The sequence below is a fragment of the Rhamphochromis longiceps genome, linkage group LG15, assembly GCF_057381845.1.
Source record: "Rhamphochromis longiceps isolate RC_006_pf linkage group LG15, R_longiceps_female_GT1.1, whole genome shotgun sequence".
NCBI classification, from domain to species: Eukaryota; Metazoa; Chordata; class Actinopteri; order Cichliformes; family Cichlidae; genus Rhamphochromis; species Rhamphochromis longiceps.
Genome location: NC_140571.1, coordinates 40466957 through 40489688, shown reverse-complemented (window position 1 = coordinate 40489688; position 22732 = coordinate 40466957). Strand labels below are relative to the sequence as shown.

The 22732-nt window shown below is 41.8% G+C and overlaps 1 protein-coding gene across 2 annotated transcripts in view; it reads left to right on the top strand.

Annotated features, from left to right (window-relative positions):
• Positions 1-20548, top strand: part of tsc22d2 (TSC22 domain family 2) — a 32524-nt gene extending 11976 nt beyond the window's left edge. The window contains exons 2-5 of one of the 2 annotated variants that reach the window (XM_085381284.1): positions 7076-7147; positions 8785-8802; positions 17746-17797; positions 18114-20548. In XM_085381284.1, coding sequence (XP_085237410.1) covers positions 7076-7147; positions 8785-8802; positions 17746-17797; positions 18114-18404 — 433 coding nt within the window. In that variant the 3' untranslated portion in view covers positions 18405-20548. The remainder of the gene's footprint in view (positions 1-7075; positions 7148-8784; positions 8803-17745; positions 17798-18113) is intronic. The other variant, XM_085381283.1, reaches the window with a different exon arrangement.
• The last annotated feature ends 2184 nt before the right edge of the window (positions 20549-22732 follow it).

Here is a 22732-nt window from a genome sequence, read left to right as displayed (position 1 = left end):
CGAAAGGTCAGCCGAGATCATATTTCTTTTGCAAGATGAATCTTGCATCCATTTCTGTCATCAACTGAGAAATGTGCAAATTCTGTAAGAACTTCCGTTTCCTTTCATACTTTGATGTACACTTTCATATTCAGTGGCCCGCTTCCTCTGCCGTCTTCCCCCTTTTCCTTTTCTGAAGTTGAGTTTGTCTCGAGTGTCTCCTCTTGTCTGCACTATGCCGCAGTTTAAGTTTGCCCCCAACACCGAAACACCTTCTCTGATGTCTTACAATGAGCAGACTTCTGCAAGGAAACGGACGTGAGTCATTGTGGCTGGGTAGTCTGATAACCATACAGTCGCTCATTCAAACCAACATCTGAACAGATGGCACCTTGGCTTATCACTGCATCAGGATGGATCTGTCATAAGTGCCTAAACTTGTTGTCTTTACTTAGGGAGCCTTTGCAGATTTAAATCCCAGCTTCTAACAAATAACTTCCTCTAATTATCTTCAAGTATCTGCGGGTGTAGCTCAATGAAATATTTATTCTTTTCATAACGCTTTGTTGAACCTGTTGTGTCATCCCCTTATGAATCAGACTTGATTTCTTCAGGGGGGAAAATGCAGAAATTTGTAGAAGCACTAATCACACCCATGTTGTTTCCCCCCCCCTTTATACTCTTTAATTGCGAGCACTAATACTTTGTTGTTTTTCTTTCTTTTTTTGAAAAACATTAATCAGTGTGAGACAAGTTGACCTCTCGGACATCACCGTGGTGAGATGGGATGACTGGTTCCTTCTGAGCTTTCACACCGTCGTGCCTTTCTACTTTACGTCTGAGTCAGCCTCTATGTTTAACATGTTAAAATATTTCACCCACATTCTTATCAGCTGCTGCAGAGCTGTGAAACATGAACACAGCTGACACAGCGCTGCGCTTCAAGAATCCATATTTATAGTTTCTGCACTTAAGGGCTAATCATCCTTAAAAAAGCACTGTTGTTTTCTGTGCACCACTCATCCAATTCATCACTTTGCCACCCCCCTTGCTCTAGCTCAGAGCGAGGTTAGCCAAAAAAACTCAGTACCAAACAATGGAAAATATTCAGCTACCACTTCCCGTGTTGTCAGTGGAGTGTACCACATGAAGCAAGGCAGCAGTTAAGGCCAAGAAGGGTAGTGCGTTGGGATTTTATCGCTGAACTAGTTGCTGTGAGAGACCACGAGAAGCACTGAAGGGTAGTTGTTTGATAGATCCTGCTGTATGCAGTCTGAAAAAGTAGCTTATAATGAGCATTGGCACAGTGGCAGGGGTGATCTGAAAGCTCTCTGTGTTGCAGTGCAGTCTGCAACAATTAAGTCTTTTTTTTTTTTTTTTTTTTCATCCAGCTTTCCAGGCATTGTGAATTGCAAAAGTGCATTTTAATGTAACTGACTTTTCACTAACAAACATGATAACTTTGCACTATATTTGACATCATTGCAAAGAAGTAAAATGAACCTTTGCATTGTACCCTCCCTGTAGGAGATAAAGATCTATATCAGGTTGAGTTTACCTCAGGGCAGTAAGTGAAATGCCCACGAGACACACCCAGTGTGTGGTATTTTAAAGGAGTTGGCTGTGATTTGTCACAGGAATCTGCTACTGCTTCATCTGCATGAGGGTATGAATGCACAGACAGCTGGGAGGGTCTTGAAGAACAGGCCTTAAATCAAAGCAGCTGCACTTGCATTGGAAGTTGCTACGTGTGAGTTATTTTATTTATTTTCGGAAACAATAAAGGGAATCAACTGCTCCCAACCCAGCTTTTATAGTCACTAAACTAAACTCAGGGAGCACTTGTCAGATAACGGTGCTCCCTGAGTCGCCCTGCTTTCCTGCTTGACCTCAGAGTTACGTGTGAGTGACAGGCCACTGTTGGTACAGAACAGCTGACGAGTCAAGACAGAAACAGAGCTGACGGCCAGTGTGGCAGAGTTCAGTAGGCCAGTGTCATGCTTCAGGAACCGATTCTACACTTTATTTAACCGGCAAAGTCAGTGAACACGAACGCAGCAAAGTGAAATTGAGCAGAAATGGTGGCTTTGTAGCTCCAGGCTGAAGCTATCGGTTGCCACCCAACTGAATAAGCCACCGCAGATTGTGAATTAGACTGACTCATCGGTGCTCATGGTAACAATTATGTGTAACTCGAGCAGAAATTAACACCCAGTGCTTACGAGAATGCTCATATCAGCGTGACATATTTTCACTAGGTTTTCTCTGACTTTTACATGTTTGCCTTGCTGAAGTGTTTTGCTGCCTGTTTTAACATTGCTAAAACCTGAACTGTGATGTTGTTCATTGAGGTTTTTCTAAGTTGAGCCACAGATGCCCCAACAAACCTCTTTTATTTCCTGCTTTCTGTAGCCTCCCATAAGAGAGTGGGCGGGGTCGTGCCGTCACTGCTGGGATTTTGTCGGCTACGGACGCGGGCTCGACCCCATGAAAAGGGTTACATCCCCGTTGGCCGATGAGCCGTTTGCGCTCACCGTGTTACGAGGAAAAATTCATACAACTGCTCGGTCCGCCGTCCACTTTCCAGTATATTTGGCCCACCATCAGGTCACACCCACACAAATGTAGTTTTTGGTGACCATAAATGGGGAGATGGCGCTCCAGAGGTGGGCTCAAAGAAAAATAAGTAGCATTTCAAAACCGGGTTGCAATCCCAAGTTAGGTTTATAGAGTCTGGTTTTGTCCCTAAATTTGTATTTTTTTTTTTTTTTTTAAAGTTATTTAAGAAAAAAATGCATTATTAAAATAAAAAATTGCGAGGCATTCATGTTTTCCTGTCACACCAGAGATTATGTCACTGAAGTTAACAGAACACGTAATGTAAACTGTTCTCAGAATGTTATCATTACCAAAGTATCTAAAGTCATAAATGGTGGTTACTGCTCCAAATGGTTCTTGCGTGTTTGATTTGGCAGGTCCTTTTTTCCACATGTGATAAATGGCTGTGACAGCGACCCTCCTTTATTGACAAAAGCACCGGCTGTTAAATCCCTCGTCAAGCATACATCATGAGACCAGGGAACAGTCTCTCAGATGTGACAGTATGGCGACTTTATGTCAGACTGCACAGCCAACAGGAGGCATCTTTTTTTTTTTTTGGTAATCTTTTTGTAGAGTATTTTCTATTTTCTTTATTGCAGTAGACAGTTGATGGTGCTTTTGTTCAGTGTACCTGAGTGTACAATGGGACATAAGGTGTATCTGCTCCAAAAAGTTGTGAGAAAAACCTAAAGTAATTACATTTTTATTGTATTATAAAATGGATACATCATTCTTTCTTTTCTGCTTGCCTAGGTTTATGTAAAATGTACAAGTTAATAAGGAAAGGTGAAGTGTATGTTTTTTTTTTTGTTTTTTTTTTCCCGACTGGCAGCAGTCAGTTGGTGTTTCTGTGACCTGATTAAGTTTGTCATTTTTGTTCACTGTTTTGAGTCAGGTAAATAAATCCAGGACAACCTGTTCTTTGACAGCATGGATCATAAATTACCTCTCCTTAAATCTCAGGGCCTGTGATACTCTTTGAGGAGTCACGCAAGCAGTTGCTCGAGCTGGAGGCACTCTATGGCTTTTCACAACAGCTAATGCAGGAACAATGAGTAAACTGTAACTCTGATTGACAGAGAGTCAGAATAAGATCAAGTGTAGTCATGTGCACTTGTGATAAGTGACTTCCAAATTGATGCCTTAAGGCTGCGCAAGAGTCTTTTCGCGTTTTCTAACCAAAGTCCCCAGCAGCTGAAGGTCAAATGGGCAAGAAGCTGTTTTCAGTGCTCTTTAATATTCACCTTCAGCAGCAATGCAAGTGGCAGCAGGTGAAGTAAAGCAGCGGTCCCCAACCTTTTTTGCACCACGGACCGCTTTATGCCCGACAATATTTTCACGGACTGGCCTTTAAGGTGTCGCGGATAAATACAACAAAATAAAACTAGTACCGGTACCAAAAAAAAGAAGATTTATTCATAATACACGTGAAAAGACCCAGGAAAACCAAGTTAACGATAAAAACGATAACAAAATAATGCTGAAAACCGATAAAACTCCTGAAAACTATACATTTCACACCTGAGCCTCAACTCTTGCGGCCCGGTACCAAACGACTCACGTACCGGTCCGAGGCCCGGGGGTTGGGACCGCTGAAGTCAAGTACAAAAACGTCATTAATTTTTGATTATTCTGCAAATTGCCAAAAGATAAATTGAATTGTGAACTATGTTTCGTAAAGCCGAAAGTGACTTATTCATAGAGAACTCTTTTTTGATACACCAGAACGATTCACTGTTACCTTGGTCATTTACATGACTAATAACGGCTTCAGTTCCTCACATTAACTTTCAGTTTACTTGTCAAATGCAGCTCAGCAACAGCAACATGTATCCATTCTGCATGTGTGACTGTGACTTCAAGCACAAGAAGATTCTTTAAGGTTAAGAGAATGAAGCTGCGAGCAGTCTTCGTTTCTTCTGCAGCAGTGCTGTGATGTTAACAGTGGACTGCATCACCGCTTTGGTTGCTTTTTGATTGTCACACACAAACTGTGATGTCACCTCTGCCCCGAACCAACACCATACTCCGTATTAGTCAGCGGGCTGCAAAAATTGAGGTGCACAACTGACTGAAAGAAAACTGAACCATTCATGATGGCGACATCGGCAAACCAAAACTAAGAGGAAACAACAAATATAAAACTAGGTAATGATTCGATCCCTCCAACTGGGGCTGGGCAATATAGCCTAAAATCCATAATGCGGTAAAATTTGAAGCATGTGCGGTAACGATATATATCGCAATATATAATTTTTCTTCTGTATAACGTATTTTCCACACTAATACGGCACACTTGAAATCCTTTAATTTTCTCAAAAATTGAGAGTGAACCTTATAATCCGGTGCGCCTTATGTATGTATCCTGGTTGTGCTTACTGACCTTGAAGCGGTTTTGGATTGTTGGAGCATTACGGCTGCCGTAGTCAGGAGCCTCGCAGAGTAATCTGGGTCCAAAACTTCTCCTTTTGCAGTCTCTGCAATGCTTTTGACCAAAACCGGTGCAGCTTGATGACACCATCATTATGCGCTATCCCGGTATAGTCAAAACCTCTACCGCTGGCCAAATTCATATCGTTTCTACCGTATACCATTTATACGGCCCACCCCTACCTAAACCTGCATGTCTAATAAATAAAATGGCAAATTCTTTTTGTAAAACAATAAAAAAAACATTTTACACTTTACTGGAGGCACTGTGGCAAATTTAAAAATGGACAGCTTTATATTCTTATCCAATAATTACAATATTTCAGTTTCTTAAGCTCTTAATATGCTCTGCTTCACTGTGAGGCGTCAGTGAAGGGTGTAACGTGGCTGTCACAACATCTAACTAAACCTGAAATGTGAAATTAAATTGAGTTTAATAAAAGGAGGAGAACAATAATTGTTATTTTAGTTTTCGGCATCAGGGAGAAATCCCAGAGAAACAAAATGTTTGACAGAGTGGATTCATATACCAGTATATACACATGTTGCCATTGGTGGTGTTCAGGCTTGGTGCTTCCTCTATTTTGTGATAAAGGCTCCTTTTAAACTGTCACAAACTTAAATTATGACAACCTGTTGCTTTGGTGTCTCATCTCTGAGCTGGATTACCTTCTCCCTGTGGGTGAGGCTCCTGACTACCATATCTACCTCACCTGCGCTTCTTTACTATTGTTCCTTTTTTAGGGGGGAACAGAAGTGCTATGTTCACACACCATCTCTTACCAGTTGCTGACAGTGCGGAGCCTTGTAACTGGTGTACATTTTCTTTCACTTTTACTTGCTCTTCCTCCCACAAAGGCGAGTGCCAAGTAGTCTAAAGTAGACCTGCTTTATTGAGAGAGGACCTAAAGGAGCTTGCTAGCCTTCTGCCCACTTTAAAAGAAAACAAAGTCTGTTTATTTCCTTGAAATGAGATCTAAAACAGAGTGAATGCAAAGGCAAACAAAGTCTCTATAGTCCTGTGCACTGTAATATAGTGTGTGGTATGAAAAACCAACCTTTTGCTCAGGGTAATGCTGAGAGGTGTGTGGTGACACGGTGGTTCCATATTTCCTTATAACTGCTTTCCCCCCCCCCCCCCTTATTTTTCCCCTCTTTCTCTACTTCCTTGATTTTTGAATGACTCCCCTTCACTCATCTTCTCTTCATACCTGGCGGCCCTCTTCTTTCATACAATGACCTCATTTTGCATGCAAAATTTTCCCCATCCCAATAAAACCAGGTATTTTGGCTCTGTCAGAGTTGATGTGACAGCTGCTGTCATGAAGTCTGTTGTTTGGGAGCTCTATAAACTGACAGTGTCTAAATACCGAAGCAGAGATGCAGAAAACTTGGGTTTACTGAGCTGTTGTTGGCTGGGAGTGGCACATATAAATCTATCAAGGGTTCGCATATGAAAACTCAGTGGTAGATCAGGCTCGACAGTCACTAGTACAGTATACAGTAGTGGATGGTTAACCCCACTCTTCTAGTTTTGGAACTGAATTCCTAAGCCACGCCGGATTTTGTTTTTAGGTCCTCCAGGGTGTTGTATATATTTAACCTGCGTAGTTTGTGATTTTGGTCGACCACCCCTGCAGACACTGTAGGAGGAGGCTCCATAGAAAGTTTTATATTGAAGATGCAGACGTGGCATATTAACCAGCACGAACCTTATAATAATTGTTTTTCTCCCAATTTGTAGTCTCGTCTGTCCAGGATATTTAAAAAATTTTTTTTTTTTTAGAAATAGTGCTGATTATAGTAAGACAGTTTCTCAGACATGGATTAAAGCAAGTCCTCAACTACAAAAACATTCAATGATCTCCAATGGAAACAAGTTTCAGTCTAAGACTATGCTTAATCCATGTCTGGGGAAATGAGCCACAAAGTTTGGAGTGGACATGTCAAAGCTTTAAGTTGGCTCATTGTGGTTCAAGTTCTTGCTCTACTTCCTCACTATGCACATTTCTGTTTTTTCACTCATGCTTCTACTTTCTTTTTTCCCTTCCTAATTAAAATGCAGGAACCCGTCCACTGCTTTCTACCAGGCTTTCCGGCCTAGCCGATTACGAGGGTCAAAGCCCATCAACGATAGGTATGAGCTCGGGTGTTTTAACTTGTGTGTGGCCTTGACTTGGCTGGCTGGCTTAACCGGACCCTGTACCGCTTTCACCTTGTGCACCCTAAAGGAAAATGTCCATCTTCAGCAGCCTGTAATCTATTTATGGAGTCCTGAAGTAATTAATTGATTTTACTAATTTCAGTGTGAGCATCTGTCACAAATTTCCAGAAACAATTGGAGGATGATTGTTATGTCAGGGGTGGAGGAACACCAGGCCTCAAGGGCCGGTGTCCTGCTGGTTCTAGATGTGTCCTTGATCCAACACAGCTGATTTAAATGGCTTGACTTTCTCCAGAGGCCTGGTAATGAACTAATCATTTTATTCTGGTGTGTTGACCCAGGGTGAGATCTAAAACCTGCAGGACACCGGCCCTCGAGGCCTGGAGTTCCCCACCCCTGATTTATATAGTTTACAAGTGACTACAGCTGTACTTTAAATTTATTGTAGAAAACGATGACCTGTTCTGGATAAGATTTTATTTCCTTTTCTGATAGATGTATCTATGGATCTATTTCCATATATACTTATATTATTTAAACAGCAATTTTTCAGCCAGAATTAAACCAAAGAATAATTGGCTCCTTATGTGTCGTACAGATTTTATCGTTGAGAGGAAAAGACTGAATGTATCGAATGATTACCAGATTATTAAAGAAGTCTAGACTTTTCTCCTTTATTGAAATAAAGAAACATCACTTTGGGACTCATTACTTAAACGGCTGGTCAAACTGGACATTTCAGCAGGTGTGAGTGTGTACAGCACGCAGAAAGCATGGCAGTGGAAGAAGCACTAGAGCTGATCTGGCAGCGTTTCACATCTCTGTGACACTCAGCGTATCTGTGGTCTGCCAGTCACGAGGATCTGGGGCTCAGGTTTCCCTTGTCCCTGCGATGTGTGGAGCTAAGTGCTGAAGAGGTTTAGTACTGAGTATTGCAGATCCAAATGTAATAACATGACCAATGTTTTTGTAAGCCTGTCATTGGTATGATCAGATGAGAAGTTGGTGATTTTTAAAAGTGTTTTTAAGCTTAAGCTTAATTCTCAACCTTTAAAAGCTCATCCTTAAAAAAAAAAAGAGTCCATGTCAGAGCTGTGGCATTGTGCTTGTTACTAACATGCCTTGGCTTTCAGCTGATTTATATTAACCCATAATGGATGGGATTATGTGTAAATTTGAGAACTGTTTTTTAGTTTTTAAATTAAAAAAAAAAAAAAGTATTAAATCCCCTGTTCCAGCTCCAACAAATGTCTCTTCAGGGAGAGCTCGATTTTTCTTGTTACCTTTCATAGACTACAAGATGACAGTAGTCAAAAATTACTTTGACAGGTCTAATAAAAGAAGAGGCGATATCTTTCATTCAAAAACGGCTACACAAAGGTAGCTGTCCAGATTGACTCAAACAAAAAAATTGTAACATTAAATTATTTTAATATCTTAAAAGTTATGTTAGACATTTGTGTATACATTTCTTGCGTGTGGCCAGATCCATTTATTTTATTCTTTTATTAAATGTTTAAGTCCTCTAAATGCTTTTACTTGCATACTACCGGTGATAATTTAATTCATTTATTTTTTTTCTTCATTATTCCCATTGTTCCACCACCAAGACAAGAGCTGAAGCACAGGTATGTGCTCTTTCTCAAAGATTACAGTAAAACTCCCAAGCTGAATTTTATGAAATTGCATAACTATGGATTTGCTTTGAGTTGCTAATGAAATAAATCAATCAACAAATGCTGTAATCATCATATTGTACGTATATATCTGTATGCTTACTTTGCACGAACACTGTCACACACACAGCGATTATTAATATCTATGTTTTTAAAAAACAATCCTTGGATTTCAGGATGTCTATTACGTTCATTTCATCGCCTCCCTGTTAATGTGATGCTAACTTAATCCGTTTCACTCGGGGCTAAATACGGGATGAAGAATTTGAAAAAGTGCCACGAGCCTGGTGTTTGCTAGTATGTATAATGCATTTGACAATCTTGCTTTATTTAGAGTTTAGGCTTCATTTTCTGTGCTTAATGATTTATTTTTTTATAAGCTATTTGTTTCGTTGCATAGGTACCTGTCAATAACGCAGACAAATGAATGGCACTTGTTTTGACTTGGGAATCCGTGGTTTGCATTTACCATAAACAGTTTCTGTTCCCATGTGCTCTCATGGAAGCTGCCAACAGATACCGGCAAACAAACTTTGAAGTTGAGGTGTATTTATCGTTTAAGTCCTTAAACATGCGGTTGACTTGTTATGTCATGAAGTGACGTGCAGAAAATTCTGGGGAGTCTTGGGAAGAAGCAAGAAAATAAATATGACTTAATAATGCCATATATTAACATTTATCCTGTGATATATATGTGACAGAATGAAATAAGAAGTAGAGTTTACAATTATTGAGCTTTAAATGATTCTTGTTTCAAAATGTCATTCTTGGGGATATTGACTAAAATTGCACATATCATCAAGGGTTGGTGGACTTTTGGAGTAGTTTATCAATGCTTGTGACTTTAAACCTCTGTTGCCAAGTGACAGTAAGTGGTGGAGGGATTAGCAACCAATCAGACATTGTGTGTGATATAATAATAATAATAATAATAATAATAATAATGGATTGCTTTTCGGGGCCCTCAAAGCGCTTTACAATTCCACTATTCAGTCACTCTCACATTCACACACTGGTGGAGGCAGCTACAGTTGTAGCCACAGCTGCCCTGGGGCAGACTGACAGAAGCGAGGCTGCCATATCGCGCCATCGGCCCTTCTGGCCATCACCAGTATGCGGCAGGTGAAGTGTCTTGCCCAAGGACACAACGACCGAGACTATCCGAGCCGGGGCTCGAACTGGCAACCTTCCGGTTACAAGCCGAACTGCCAACTCTTTGAGCCACGATCGCCCCGTAATACTGCATTAAGCACGAGATCGTCCATATGACCTAAATAAGGGTCCTTGTTTACTTGACAACAGTAGCAGTTGAGCAACAGTGCGTCGTCACAGCTGGCAAAAGACTCTGTGCTTCTGTTTGTTCCTCATCCAGCTTGGCTTTGCCTATGGGCTCTGAGAGTAACAGAGCAGCTTTATTCAGAACTTTTCAACTAACCCCAGGTAAACCTGAAGGAGACGCCTCATTCCACCTCCCTTTGTCCCGAGCCAGCTCTCCTGCAGGAGAGCTGGCTCGGGACAAGTCTCCCTTGTCCCGAGTCTCCCTTGTAAAAAAAACTCTGCACATTTATTTTTTTAACCTAACAAGATTACAACTTGAACTCTGCTTTTGTAAACATAGCAGGAAAGCAATCTGTTGTCTGTGTTGAATGGATTTATTATAAGGCTGTGATTAGTTCCACGTAACCCACAGGCAGCAACCCTTTTACAGTCCTCTGTCCACAAAGATCAACTCGATGATTATGGATAATAAAGAATAGACAGATTTATATTTGGTCAGAGAACACCTGATTGGTGGCCTCAGGCCCAGCCAAGGCTCAGCCAGCGGGGACTTATTTAAACCAGATCAGATATGTTAGCACTGTTTATGACTCAGAAACGAGCAGTCATTGTTGGGGAGAGGATTAAAGTTTAACTCTTGAATGCTGAAGTTTCACTTCTGATGTGCTGATTGGACAACACTGTCATGGTAAACTTCTTCATCAACTTAGCTGCAGTTGTCTTCAAAATAGAACTGAGAAATATAACTTTTATAAACTGTCACCATTTATTGCACCTTTGTTATTTAGAAAGGAAAAAAAAGTGTACTTTACTGTAGGGCTGTATTTCTTGGACTTACTTCAGATTGTAATTGCCGAAAGCCTGGGGGCGGGTCTTATCCTCATCAGATCCATCCCAATACATTTGCAGTGTCTTATCTGTTAAGGAAGTACAGTTATTTTTAAAAAATTTAAAGTTTACCCAACAGCTGTGTGGGAGCCAGGACAGGACTGGACGTGCACAGAGCACTGATCTCATATGGGACACCTTTTTTTTTAGATTCATGGAGAATTTGATGGATGGCAGTCATATCCATGAAAGATCTTAAAGCTTGCATAACACACCACTTGTCACAAAGATTGTACTGTTTTAGTGGCAGCATTTTCATTCTGGCTACTTTATCTTTGGAAGCTGCTGACATTTGATCTGTTTTTATCCAGAAAGGGTTTGCTGAGCACACACAGGCCTTTCCAACATCGTGTCTCCTAGAGCTCGAACAGTTAAAGACATTCACACTTAGTTATATATCAGGGTATCTCCTATAGCCACTGACTGACCATTAAATTACCAGCTGAACCACCATGAGGTCAGACTGATATATGATTTACAGTAGACGATGGACATTGGCAGTTATTGGTCAGAAAACACTAAAAATGGCTGTTTTATTTTGTCTGACCAAATCTGCAAAGTCACCAAATTAAAAGCCAGTATCCTGTTTTTTGAGGAGGAGATTAATTTTTGTCTTTGCTGGTGTTAATCATTTATTTAAAGCACAGCGATTTAGTTGGTGTTAAGTAGTCAGATTGTCTTGTGGTTGCTTTTAAAATGCAATGTTTAGAACATTAAACATCAGCGTTTCCCAAAAGTCCCCTTGAAGTGCCACTGATAAAGACACTGACATGTGTATTAGGGGTAATTAGACTGTACTACCTAACGACATTAGTCTGACCCACACCCTTTGCTTCAGAGAGTAAACCCAAATGAGGCTGAGTCATTGATCCTGTGATAAATGCTCCCCTGAATGCAGAGGCCCGTTAACGCTGAGGTGCCGGGATTTTTCCATTAAAGCCTCAGGAACAAAACTATTACGTATGCACATTCCAGCGGGGGTCTTAATCCAGATTGAGACAAACAAGTGGCGAAGCTCAAGTCTCTCAGGCGTTGAAAAAGTGTAATTTGATCTTGCAGCACATTGTGTTTAGGTAATTATGGTCAGAGGACCCTTGAGCTGCATTCTCACTGTTTGCATATGGGTTTTGATGGATTTCTGTAGGAGCTGTCGAGGTCGAGTACAGTCGCCATTAACAAAAAAAAAATGTAACCAGCAGGGTTGCTGGTTACATTTTTTTTTTTTTCTTTTTTTTCTGCTGGTCCGTTTGCTTCTTACCGCCTGCCCCTTCTCCTGCAGCAACACAAAACGTCAGCTTCACTAGCAGTAGTTAGTTGTAGATGGGGAACAGATTGCAGATGTTGCTTTGGTGAGCTTGTCCCCTAAACCAGCAGCTTTTGTCTAGTTGAATTGTGGCCTACATGTACGCGACTGGTCTCTTGATATGTTTTCATGCTTGTTGGTAGGTATGGACATCACGTCTAAGACTGTGCTATGAAAAAAAAAAAAAAAGGCCTTCTGTGGACTGCTTAAATTAACAGTGATGGACGAAGTTCATCTGCCGTCTGAAGAATTCAGATTTTATCCTCGCTTTATAAGCCCCGAGGGACTTGACTGCTTCTCATGCTCCCCGGTCATCCGGTTTTGTTTACCAAGATGTCTGCTGGAGCTGTCCATGTGGTGGAAGGACGGGCCGGTTCCCTTCCAGTCACATCGCGTATGTTAGACGAGGAGCTGCTTGTGCAGCAGTGTAGCGATATTGCGCAACAGATGAGGTTGCAGTGGGGCAACTCCTCCGGCCTGTTTACGAGGAAGCTCGGTGGCAGCAGACACGCCCACTTGTGACTTGGATTTAGTGCTGGAGAAATAAAACTTCCCCGTGGTCTCTCTTATTTTGTTTAGACTCCATTGTGTCAATATGGACCACCCCTTATATAGACATGCTCCCAACAATACAGCATCCAAATATGTGCCACGTTCACAGACTCGTATTAACATACTTGTCGCATCCTGCAATTGTCACAGTTGTTTGAAGCTTTGCTGCCCATGGAGGACAGAAGTAGTTTGTCGAGATTGTTGTCTTTGGGGGATTATTTTAGTTCAGTATGCAAATATATGTGCTTGCAGGAAACATAAACTGCAGTAAACCACAAGAATTCCCTGTGGGATGTGTAACCTGTTTCTCCCCTTTTTAATATTCCAGTTTCAGGTTATTTTCATGAAAAGCATTGAGGCTGTGTTGACTCACACGTTTCACACACATTAGAAGGTAAATTGTGCCCTTCCTGATAACTGATTTCAATATAGAACATTTTGACTAACGAGTTTCTAATTGCGGTTTTGCTAGTGAATAAAAAGTTTTATTTGTGTGGCAGGAAATAATCTGAAACTGTTTCTTCAGCTTCACATGTGAGGATTTGATTGATTTATTAGGCTGATGTGATCAGAAACTGAAAATCTAAATATAACATATTTCTAAAAAAATCTGTTCATGTCGGCAGACATTGCATTGACTGAAATCCAAGTTTCCTCTTCTTTTTGTTTTTCTGTTTTTAGTACTTGTTTCTGTGGAAAAACTGGATATGATCTGATTGATTTAAGCAGATGGGTAAACATGAGGGGCTCACAGGTCTGCTGCCGAGAACGCCCTGTTGCAAAAATACTGGTTTCTTTGTTTTCAGAGTGAGTGATCGTTTAGTTGAGCAGAGTGTTGTGGAGCCTGCTTGGTTGTTTGCTGGGTCACGCAGCACTTTTGACCCCTTTCAGACAGATAAAAAGAGAATTGGTCCCCTGTAGCTCCGATGGAGCAAAAACATTCTTTGTTTTTTATTTTAAAATTAATTTTACAGCTGCGTCATGATTAAACGTAAACTTCAAGCTGATTTGTGCCATAATAATGAAGTCATAGCTAAACTGCTGTCTTCCTGAAGCTGCTGAACTTTTGAATCGCAGCTAATCGGGGGCATCTGCTGACGCCAACTGGCGCAGCGGCAGAACTACACCCTCCTGTCTTTTCAAACAAGCGGCCGGCTGCAGCCAGCGTTTGCATCGGTACAAGAGCCACAGTGAGTTGTCAGCGAGCACACTCATCTGTTGTTGCAGCCCCCACCCTCCAGCTATTGTTTTGAAATATGATCGTTGAGGGGGGTTATTACTGTAAGACAAAGGTTTCATTTATTCAGCTGCCTTCCCCCACAGAGAGTGTTTATGTGCTTTGGGACGGGGACGAGTGCCGGTGCATTTGTGACCCTAATGGAGAACACATTGGCGTTCTGGTGCTGTAAAACAGTGTGTGATGATTTAGGGAGTTTGTTTGGCTCCTGCACGTGTCTGCTGTGATGTACACGGATCCAGGTGGAGGATGGGTACACCGTGCAGTGTAAGAGGAGATGGGCTCGGTGTCAAAAGGGAGGCACGCGTGGTAGAAACTCTGCAGCCAGCCCTGGTGGCTGTGACACAGATGTCTGGGTTTGAATGCATTGGCCTCGGGGCCGGAGGTGGCCAGAACTGGAATGTGCTGCCTATGGTCCCGGAGACTTTGTTTGGGGGTGGTGGGGGGTGGTGAGTACATTTGTACTCTGCTGCAGTCTGCGGGGAAGGCCCGTGTTGAGGTTAACACAGCCAGTGGTCCTTATATAAACCACCACATGTCTTCTTCCTTGAATAAAATATACAGTTTGCTTTGTTTTCCTTGAACATGGAATGACAACAACATGTTTCTTCCTTTCTAGCTTTTTCTTTAACTCTTCAAGTACAGATTGCAAAGCCAAACTTTTCTTTTTTTTTTTTTTTGTATTTTTAATTCAACCTGCATGCCTCTTGTCTTTTGCTATTGATAACAACACATTCCAGCCAAAGCTCGTGGACATATCTCTTTCACTGTCCCAGATGTGGAAGTGCTCAGTTCAAAGGGTGGAATGTGTTCTGTTGCTGCTGCCGTCATCTATCGACTTTAAAATCACATATCTGAATGAGATTTGTGCTGGAATGCAACTCATTTACCTCACCGTCATTACACATCTCTGACGTCCGTCCATCCCTTTGCTTCCGCTTGTCCAATTCAGGATTACGGGCAGTGGAGACGCTTGAGCCTCTCCCAGCAGTCAAACGAGCCGGAATGTGGGGGTACACCCTGACTGCCATTCTTATCGCAGACTAATCTCAGACGTTTAGTTAAACCATTTTAGGTGCTTGGTAAACCACTGAGTGAGTGGAAAAATAAGCGGGCAGTTTGAAGTCATCTCATGTTTTAATCTTGGTGTTTTTACTGGAAATGACAGAGGAGGAAGGGACTGCTTTGCTAATATAATTAGCCGAAAAGGACATGAATTTATTCCTGTGATGTTTTAATGCAGTCTTAATGTGATCAATAAAACCACCAAATTCTTTTTAAAACAACTGTTGTTTACCGCTCCTTGTTGTGTTTTATGCACAATTTATATGCCAAACTCCGCAAAGTTTGACTCAAAATTTCAAGGAAAGACAGAATAAACGTGGAGAAACAGGCCTGCAGAAGCCTTGTAATGGTGCAGATGGAGTTTAAGGCACTAACTCAAGATATAGGGTACATACAGAGCTGTGCCTCTCCTTGAATTAAAGCTGAGCCTTTAAATATGTTCCCGTGTGCCTCTGGAGTGGCTGTTCCGCACGTACGTTTCGGCTCTGAATAATGTAACTTGTGAAAGAAGCTTCTCGGAGTAAATGAATGGTGAGGGGAGGGAGGAGGCGGCGAAGGCTGAACTCCGCCTCACCATGTGACCAAGCAGTGGTTTTAAGAAACCGTGAGCCTCCACTCAAACAGGACAGTTGTTTGTGTTTGTTACTCAGTAAGAAACGTGTAGCCGCGAGAAAACTTCAGGAACCATGCGCTGCAAAATGAGCTACAGCCTGCCCTGCTCGCCGGGAACATCCCCGCCACATTCAGGGCGTTTGGTGGCCTACAGAGCGCGATGCGTCAGGTAAACACCTTTAAAAGCTGTTTCTGTGTCCGCGCGTGTGGGCTTATTTTACGCGTGCATATGGAGACCGCGTTTGGAGTTTTTACGGCATCTTTGCGTTACTAACTGAAAATATTTACATACCTGCATCCTTTTTTTATAAACTCTTATTTACGAACTGCAGACATTTGGCTCCTTGTCAATGTTTTTACACGTGCTTTGAGTGTTGCTCGGTGGCCATTTGCGCTCGTTTTGTCCCCCGCATAGTTTGAGGTGTTTTGCCAGCAGCTGTTCCGAGTGTTGACCACTCTCTTCCCGAACATATGGCATCAGTTTGATCTGTGTTTATACCACGTGTCCCCCCACGAGATGTCCACGGAGCCGTACACTACGTGCGCTCTAGCACGCGGAGTGTAAATGATGGATAGACTGGTACCAGGCTGATGTTAGCGCAATGTGCGATTTCCACGTTCTTTTTTTTAATTTTAATTTTTATCTAATTACGTTTAAAAAAGATGTAAACATAACGTAACAAATGTTTTTTTCTTAACTTAAGCTCCTTACAACCCCCAACCTCGGTACACAATAATTGCGTCTGTATTTAATTCAAAGGAAACTGTTTCACATCTACTTTTATCACATTCTTATAACGTTAACCAATTTTTAACATCGTGGACGCTCTAAAAACAATAATTAGAGGCAGTCTGCACATTGTGTTCCGTCTGCTGCTCCAGTTCCCAGTCAGAGCGCCGTCCAGCGGCTCCAGAACACATCGATTGCCTTTGTTTTCGCTCCACAGCGGAGCAGGGCGGTGATCGTTCGAAAACAAAGGCGCTTTTTGTGGAGGAGGTTAAAGGGCAAACGGTGAAAAGTCGGCGTCGTTTGGTTTCATGAGGATTTGTAGCACGGACTCGTAAGTTAATCGTCGTGTTTTAATTAAACGCTTAATCGTCGCTTTCTGGTGAAGAAATGGTGAGATGTAAACTACAGGGTTGAGCTCCTCTGAGGCCACATCAAGATGTTTTTATAACGATGTAAGAGGCAGAGAGGAGCTAAGTGGGTGCTTGGTATTTTATGCAGATACAATTTAGAAAAGAGAGCGTGCACTGATGATGTAATCTGATTACCGAACACGTTTTGCAAGACTGACCAGACTCCCTGTCTGCCATGCATAGATGCAGTCTGACCTGGATATATGTGCAGATAGTTGAATTTTGATTTAGCTGTTATAACAAGTGGAACTTTGTCTTGGTTTCTGTGGGTTGCTGCTATGCTCTGATTCACTGGTGGCACATTTGAAAGTAGAGTCTGACAGCTGTTTATACTGAACAGATAGTGTGAGCGATGAAAGCCAACTTCACTTAATGCAGGCGTGTAGAGCAAAGGCTTCAAGTCCGGGTTATAAAGCTGTTGCTGAAACAGAGTTTGGTGTGTATAACAAGACATGTCTTCACCTTCCACCTCAATCTTTCCCGTGCTTCTGGTCTCTGAAAACGGCATCACGTTTGTAGCGTGCCGTCTTGCATTTTTGCGTTTCCAAACATGGGCCCTCTGCCAGTTTGTGTTAAACACAATGGAATATTCACTAAAAATAGTACGCGTTTTATTTTTTTGTTTTTTCCTGGTCTAATCTCATTCTCTAGAAGCTAATCTGCATGAGTGAAAACGCTCGAGGGTTTGCTTTGATTCACCTGAGCGATGCAAGTGAAAACTCAAGTTGTGGGAGAGCCAATTTTGGCACTTAGTGAATGTGAAATGTCCGATGGGCATAAGCAAGATTGATATCTAAATTTCCTCCTCTTCCGTCCACAGTGCCTCGGGAGCCAGCGTCGTTGCCATCGATAACAAGATTGAGCAGGCAATGGTGAGTTTTTCCGCATATTTAAGTCATATCAGAATGAATCCTGTGATATGGATTCCTTGCCAGTCTGTACAATTACACATTTCACAATAACTTTTACCTTGCTGATGTTAAGTGCTTGAAAGAGGATGAACGTGAAACGTCTTGTAGAAGGAAAGAGGAAAAATTAGCCTCAAATCTGCCCAAACATTTGGTTTCTGTGCTGCTGGTCCCTTTTGATTGACCGGGGATTTGTTAAAAAGCAACTGCAGCAGTGACGCCTCGGTACAAAGACCACATTTATTTTTCTGTGCTAATTTTAGTTTGTCCTCCCTGTCAGGATCTGGTTAAGAGTCACCTGATGTACGCTGTTCGTGAGGAGGTGGAGGTGCTGAAGGAGCACATCAAGGAGCTGTACGAGAGAAACTCTATGCTGGAGCGCGAGAACGCCGTGCTGAAGTCACTGGCCAACTCGGAGCAGCTCAGCCATCTGACCAATCAGCTCACCCATGGCAGCAGATCGCCGCCGCTGCAGCAGCAACACCCGCTCGTCACAAACAGCACCCCCTCTCTGGTTCACCACGAGGGAAGCCAGAGCGTCCCTCATCAGCCCGACATCACCTCAGCGTGATTCCCTCTTTATAAACTGTCAGAAACACACGTCCCATGGACAGGAGTCTGTTGGCAAAGGCAACAACTAACTACTACCGTCCCCTTAACCCCAAACAGCAAATGGACTCGGCTCTGTGTTCAAAGTGCTCCACTTGAGGACAAATCAACAAAGCAACATCTGTGTTTGTCACTAAGAGCTGTGTCAGCGTGTGCTGATGTCATCAGGCCTTCACATTGTTTAAGACATTTACCATCCTGTGCAAAGTCTTATTCGGGCCTTATGTTTGGCTGCAACAGAGCTGAAAAAGGAGAAGATTGGGGGGGGGGCAAATGGGTGGGGGGGAGCAGGGCAGCCAGTGTGCATTTAAAAAAAATAAAATAAACAAAAACCAGCAACTGCATGTTGATGTTGTGTAGGGGATGGCGGGGGTCAGAGGGCACAGAGAGCTGGATTTGTGGGGCAACAAATGGGGGGAAGACAGCAGCGTGTACCTGCGAGGGACCGGAGGGGTGACGTGGATCCTTGGAAACATCCAGCAGGGGCTGACCTCCCAGTGTCTGCACCCAACGTCATTGCAGGGCTGGAAGAGGCCAAGAGTGCAGAGAGGGTGATGGAGAGGTGGTTTGGAGGATACGTCCTTCCTGAGCGCAAGAGGACGCCACCGGCAGGCGGCTCAGCTCGAGCGGATCGAGCCGACAGCCTCGGCTTGTTATATGCTGCATCGAAAAATCTTGTGTTGTTCTCAGAGCCACCATACGTTTGACATGAATCATAATAAATTTTCATTAGTTCAGTTTTAGTATTTGCGTTTATTTATTTCAGGGCTGCTATTTTCATAATGTAAATGAACAATGTCATGGAGATGCTTATTAAAAAACAAAAAAGAAACTTCTTTTTTTTCTTTTTGGTATTTTAGAATCTGTCGGGTATTAAATGTGATAGATTCTTGCAACTCGTAGTTCTCAACAGGTAGGCAATAAGTTTCCAAAAAAGAAACTTTTTTTTTTTTGGCCTCTTCATGAAATAGTGCTAACACTAAAGCTGCGCTTACATTAGATGAAATCCAGGTTGAATGTATATTTTGTAAAGTGTAAAGTATTAAGAGCATGGGCAGTTTGTACGGGAGAACACCTGTTGTTTAAGATAAATATATGTGATGGGATGTTTTGATAAAGAAAACTGTTGATTAACTTTTTCTAGACTTTCTTTGTCAAAACGGAAATGAATTTGCTGGGTTTGGCTTTGGGGTGATGAAAAGCTGTGAAAATTGTTTGACCTACTTTATAACCAAAGACACAAAGCTGTGTAAGTCTTTCTTTTCCTTTTTTATTTTAAACCGCGCACTTATATATTTTTTTTCTACTCTTTCCTTCCTTGTGCTTCTTTGTCGCCATTTTGCATATTCTGCGTGATCTGTTATCAAACCACTTCGGTACCTCATGGTTTTTATCCAGAACTCTTGTTTTTCTGTTGAATGAAAATCTGAAAGTTTCCGAGAGAGAAAATTGATAGGAGGTTGGAGTAAGTAGCTGATGGTGTGAGTTAGAAGAAGAAGAATGGAAGGAAAAGTCTTGTGCATGAGGCGAGAAAAGGAGCAGTCTTTGTTTTCATCTAAATGCTGTTAAATTTCATATGCATAGAGAAGGGTTTGTTACATTGCAGATTTTGATGAATGCACCATTTAATTGTAATGAATAACAGTTTGCTTACAGTGGAAAAAACAAAAACTAAACAGCAATACTCAAAACAAAACAATCCAAACTATTAAACATTTCTCACTTTCAAGCTGGAACTCAGTCAGCTGCGTATGAGCATATTATGGGATGTCCTGTCTGCAATTGCATCTTTTGTGCCTCCTCTGCCGACGCTTGCTGTCAGCAGGCCATCGGCATCTCTCTCTGTGGCTTAGAACCAAATTGCTTGGTAATTGTACAATCAGTCATCTTTCTTTTCTTTTTTGGCAAATGGGCTTCTCTTTTTTTCTGTTCTTTCATTTGAAGGAGATACCGTGTACATGCCAAATGTACTGTATGAAAGTGATCACTGAGCCTTGGAGAAAATATCTTAACGATGCCCTTGTAATGTGCTGTTCAGACAATTCTAGTTTTCAGTCAATGACAACAACAAAAAAAAGATAATAAATTACTGTTTTATTATGAGAATGTCTTCATGTGTCTTTATTCTTCCTTTCGCAACACACGGGGGATATGTAAAGTGTCATCCTGCCAGCATTACCAAGATTTATTTTCTTGTAAGCAGCAAAATTACAAAATAAAATTTGTCACATCCTGTGATTTCACCTTTAAATCATATACTTACTGTTTTTTTTTTTTCTTTTGCCTAAATCTGGCTTTTTGTCTCCCAGAGTGTCAAACAGGCAAATAAACAATACTGTAAAATAAAAAAGTTGCTGTAGGTTACAGGGGTCCTGCATGGGAACAAATACAGAAGTGAAGTCGATGATGGCAGAAAAACGGGGTCAACCTGAGAGTTGGCTCATTAACGTTTAGTAATTGTGTGTGAGGTGGTTTTGTCTGAAGAGGCACAGAAAACATTCGTGACTTCAATTTTCCTGTGAAATGAATATAACAAACATGAGAAACTACATTCACTGGCCACTTCATTAGGTACACCTGTTCACAATAAACTTTATATGGGTGAAAAGTAACACAAAAAGAAAAAGGGATCTGGAGAATCAGATATACACACAAAGCACTACTACTGACAAGTACTTGCATGCTAACCTGGCACCACGCTGCAGTTATATAACACCACGCACACTGGAATGCCACATCCCTTCATCCCCCCGAGGTTTGCCTCCTAGGAGACTTATCAACAATACAATTACAAACCTCTACTGCTAGAATTCTCTGCACTACTATTGCCAAGGTCTTGTGTATGTATAAAACCTGTCATTACTGGATTATCTATATCTATGTGTTAGTAATGAATTAATAATACTGTATTATAATGATACTGATTAATTGAATACCTTATTTACTCTCCACCCTGTTCACAGTAGCTGGAGCTTGAGTTCAAGGACTTGGTCAACTTGAAGAGTGGGCTGCTTTGGAGGGGCTCCAGCTCACTTTCATCATCATTCCTGTGAGCAACACAGAATTCAGTTTAATATTATCGACAGCCTGCTTATGGGCTCATCTGGGTCTTCGGGACTGTTAAAGAGGGTCAGGTCTAGGGTCGACTCAGCTCTGTAGCAGCGAACTTGTCTCCAAATTGACGTGTCCCATTGAAAGACAGTAAGACAGAGGAGAATTTTCACTCCATGAATCATAAAACAGAATTGCTGTTGACCTGGGTAACCTCTTCCAGCAAAGCTACCCTCTGTGTATAGTCTGTGAGTCGGCTCTCCATCATTCCAGTGCTGCTGACTTGGGGACTGTTAGTTATTCCATATATTCTTCACCAATATCTTTCTTAATTTTACTATTCTTTTTCTTCCTAATTCAATATTGTTATTACAAATATTATTATTTTATCTTCCCCTCCCTTTTCCCCAGACTGATATGAGGAGCCTCACGCTCACCACTTAGCATCGCTGCCAAATTCGTCAGCAGTGTCTTATCATGTTGGTGTCTAATCATGAGGACATGGTTGAGAGGACTTGCTTTAGCTCTAACTGAGCAACAGAATGAGGAAGAAAGGTGATTTAAATGACTTTGGATGTGGCATGGTTGCTGGGAACTGACAGGTTAGTTTGAATGCATCAGAAACTAATCTGGGTTTTCCCACACAACCAGAATTAAAAAAACAAACAGACTGAAAATAAGTAAGCAGCAGCTCTCTGGGTAAGAATGACTTGTTGTTACCTGAGGTCAGGGGAAAATGACCAGACTGCTTCAAGCTGATAGGAAGGCAGCGGCAACTGAGATAACCACTTGTAGGAACAAAGGTATGCAGAGGAGCAGCTTAGAACACACATCTTTGAAGCAGATGAGCCACAGCAGCAGAAGACCACACCGGGTGGCCTTCCAGTCAGCTTTGAACAGGAAAGCCAGACTACAGTTTGCATGGACTCCTCCAATGGTGGATTGAAAATAGTTGGCAAGTGACAAGTCATGATTTCTGCAGCAACATTTGGATGGTATGGCCAGAATTTGGCATCAGCCACAATGAAAGCATGGATCCATCCCACCTTATACCACTAGCTCAGGCTGGTGTAATGGATATGTGCTTGACATATTTTGCTTCCACCACCTTTGAATCTAACCCACGAAGAATTAAGTCCATCTCGAAGGAAAAAGGGAGTCTAGCAAGACTTAACTAGCAAAGTGACTGATGAATGATTGTAATTAAAATAATTCACAATGAAAACAAAGCTCTGACCA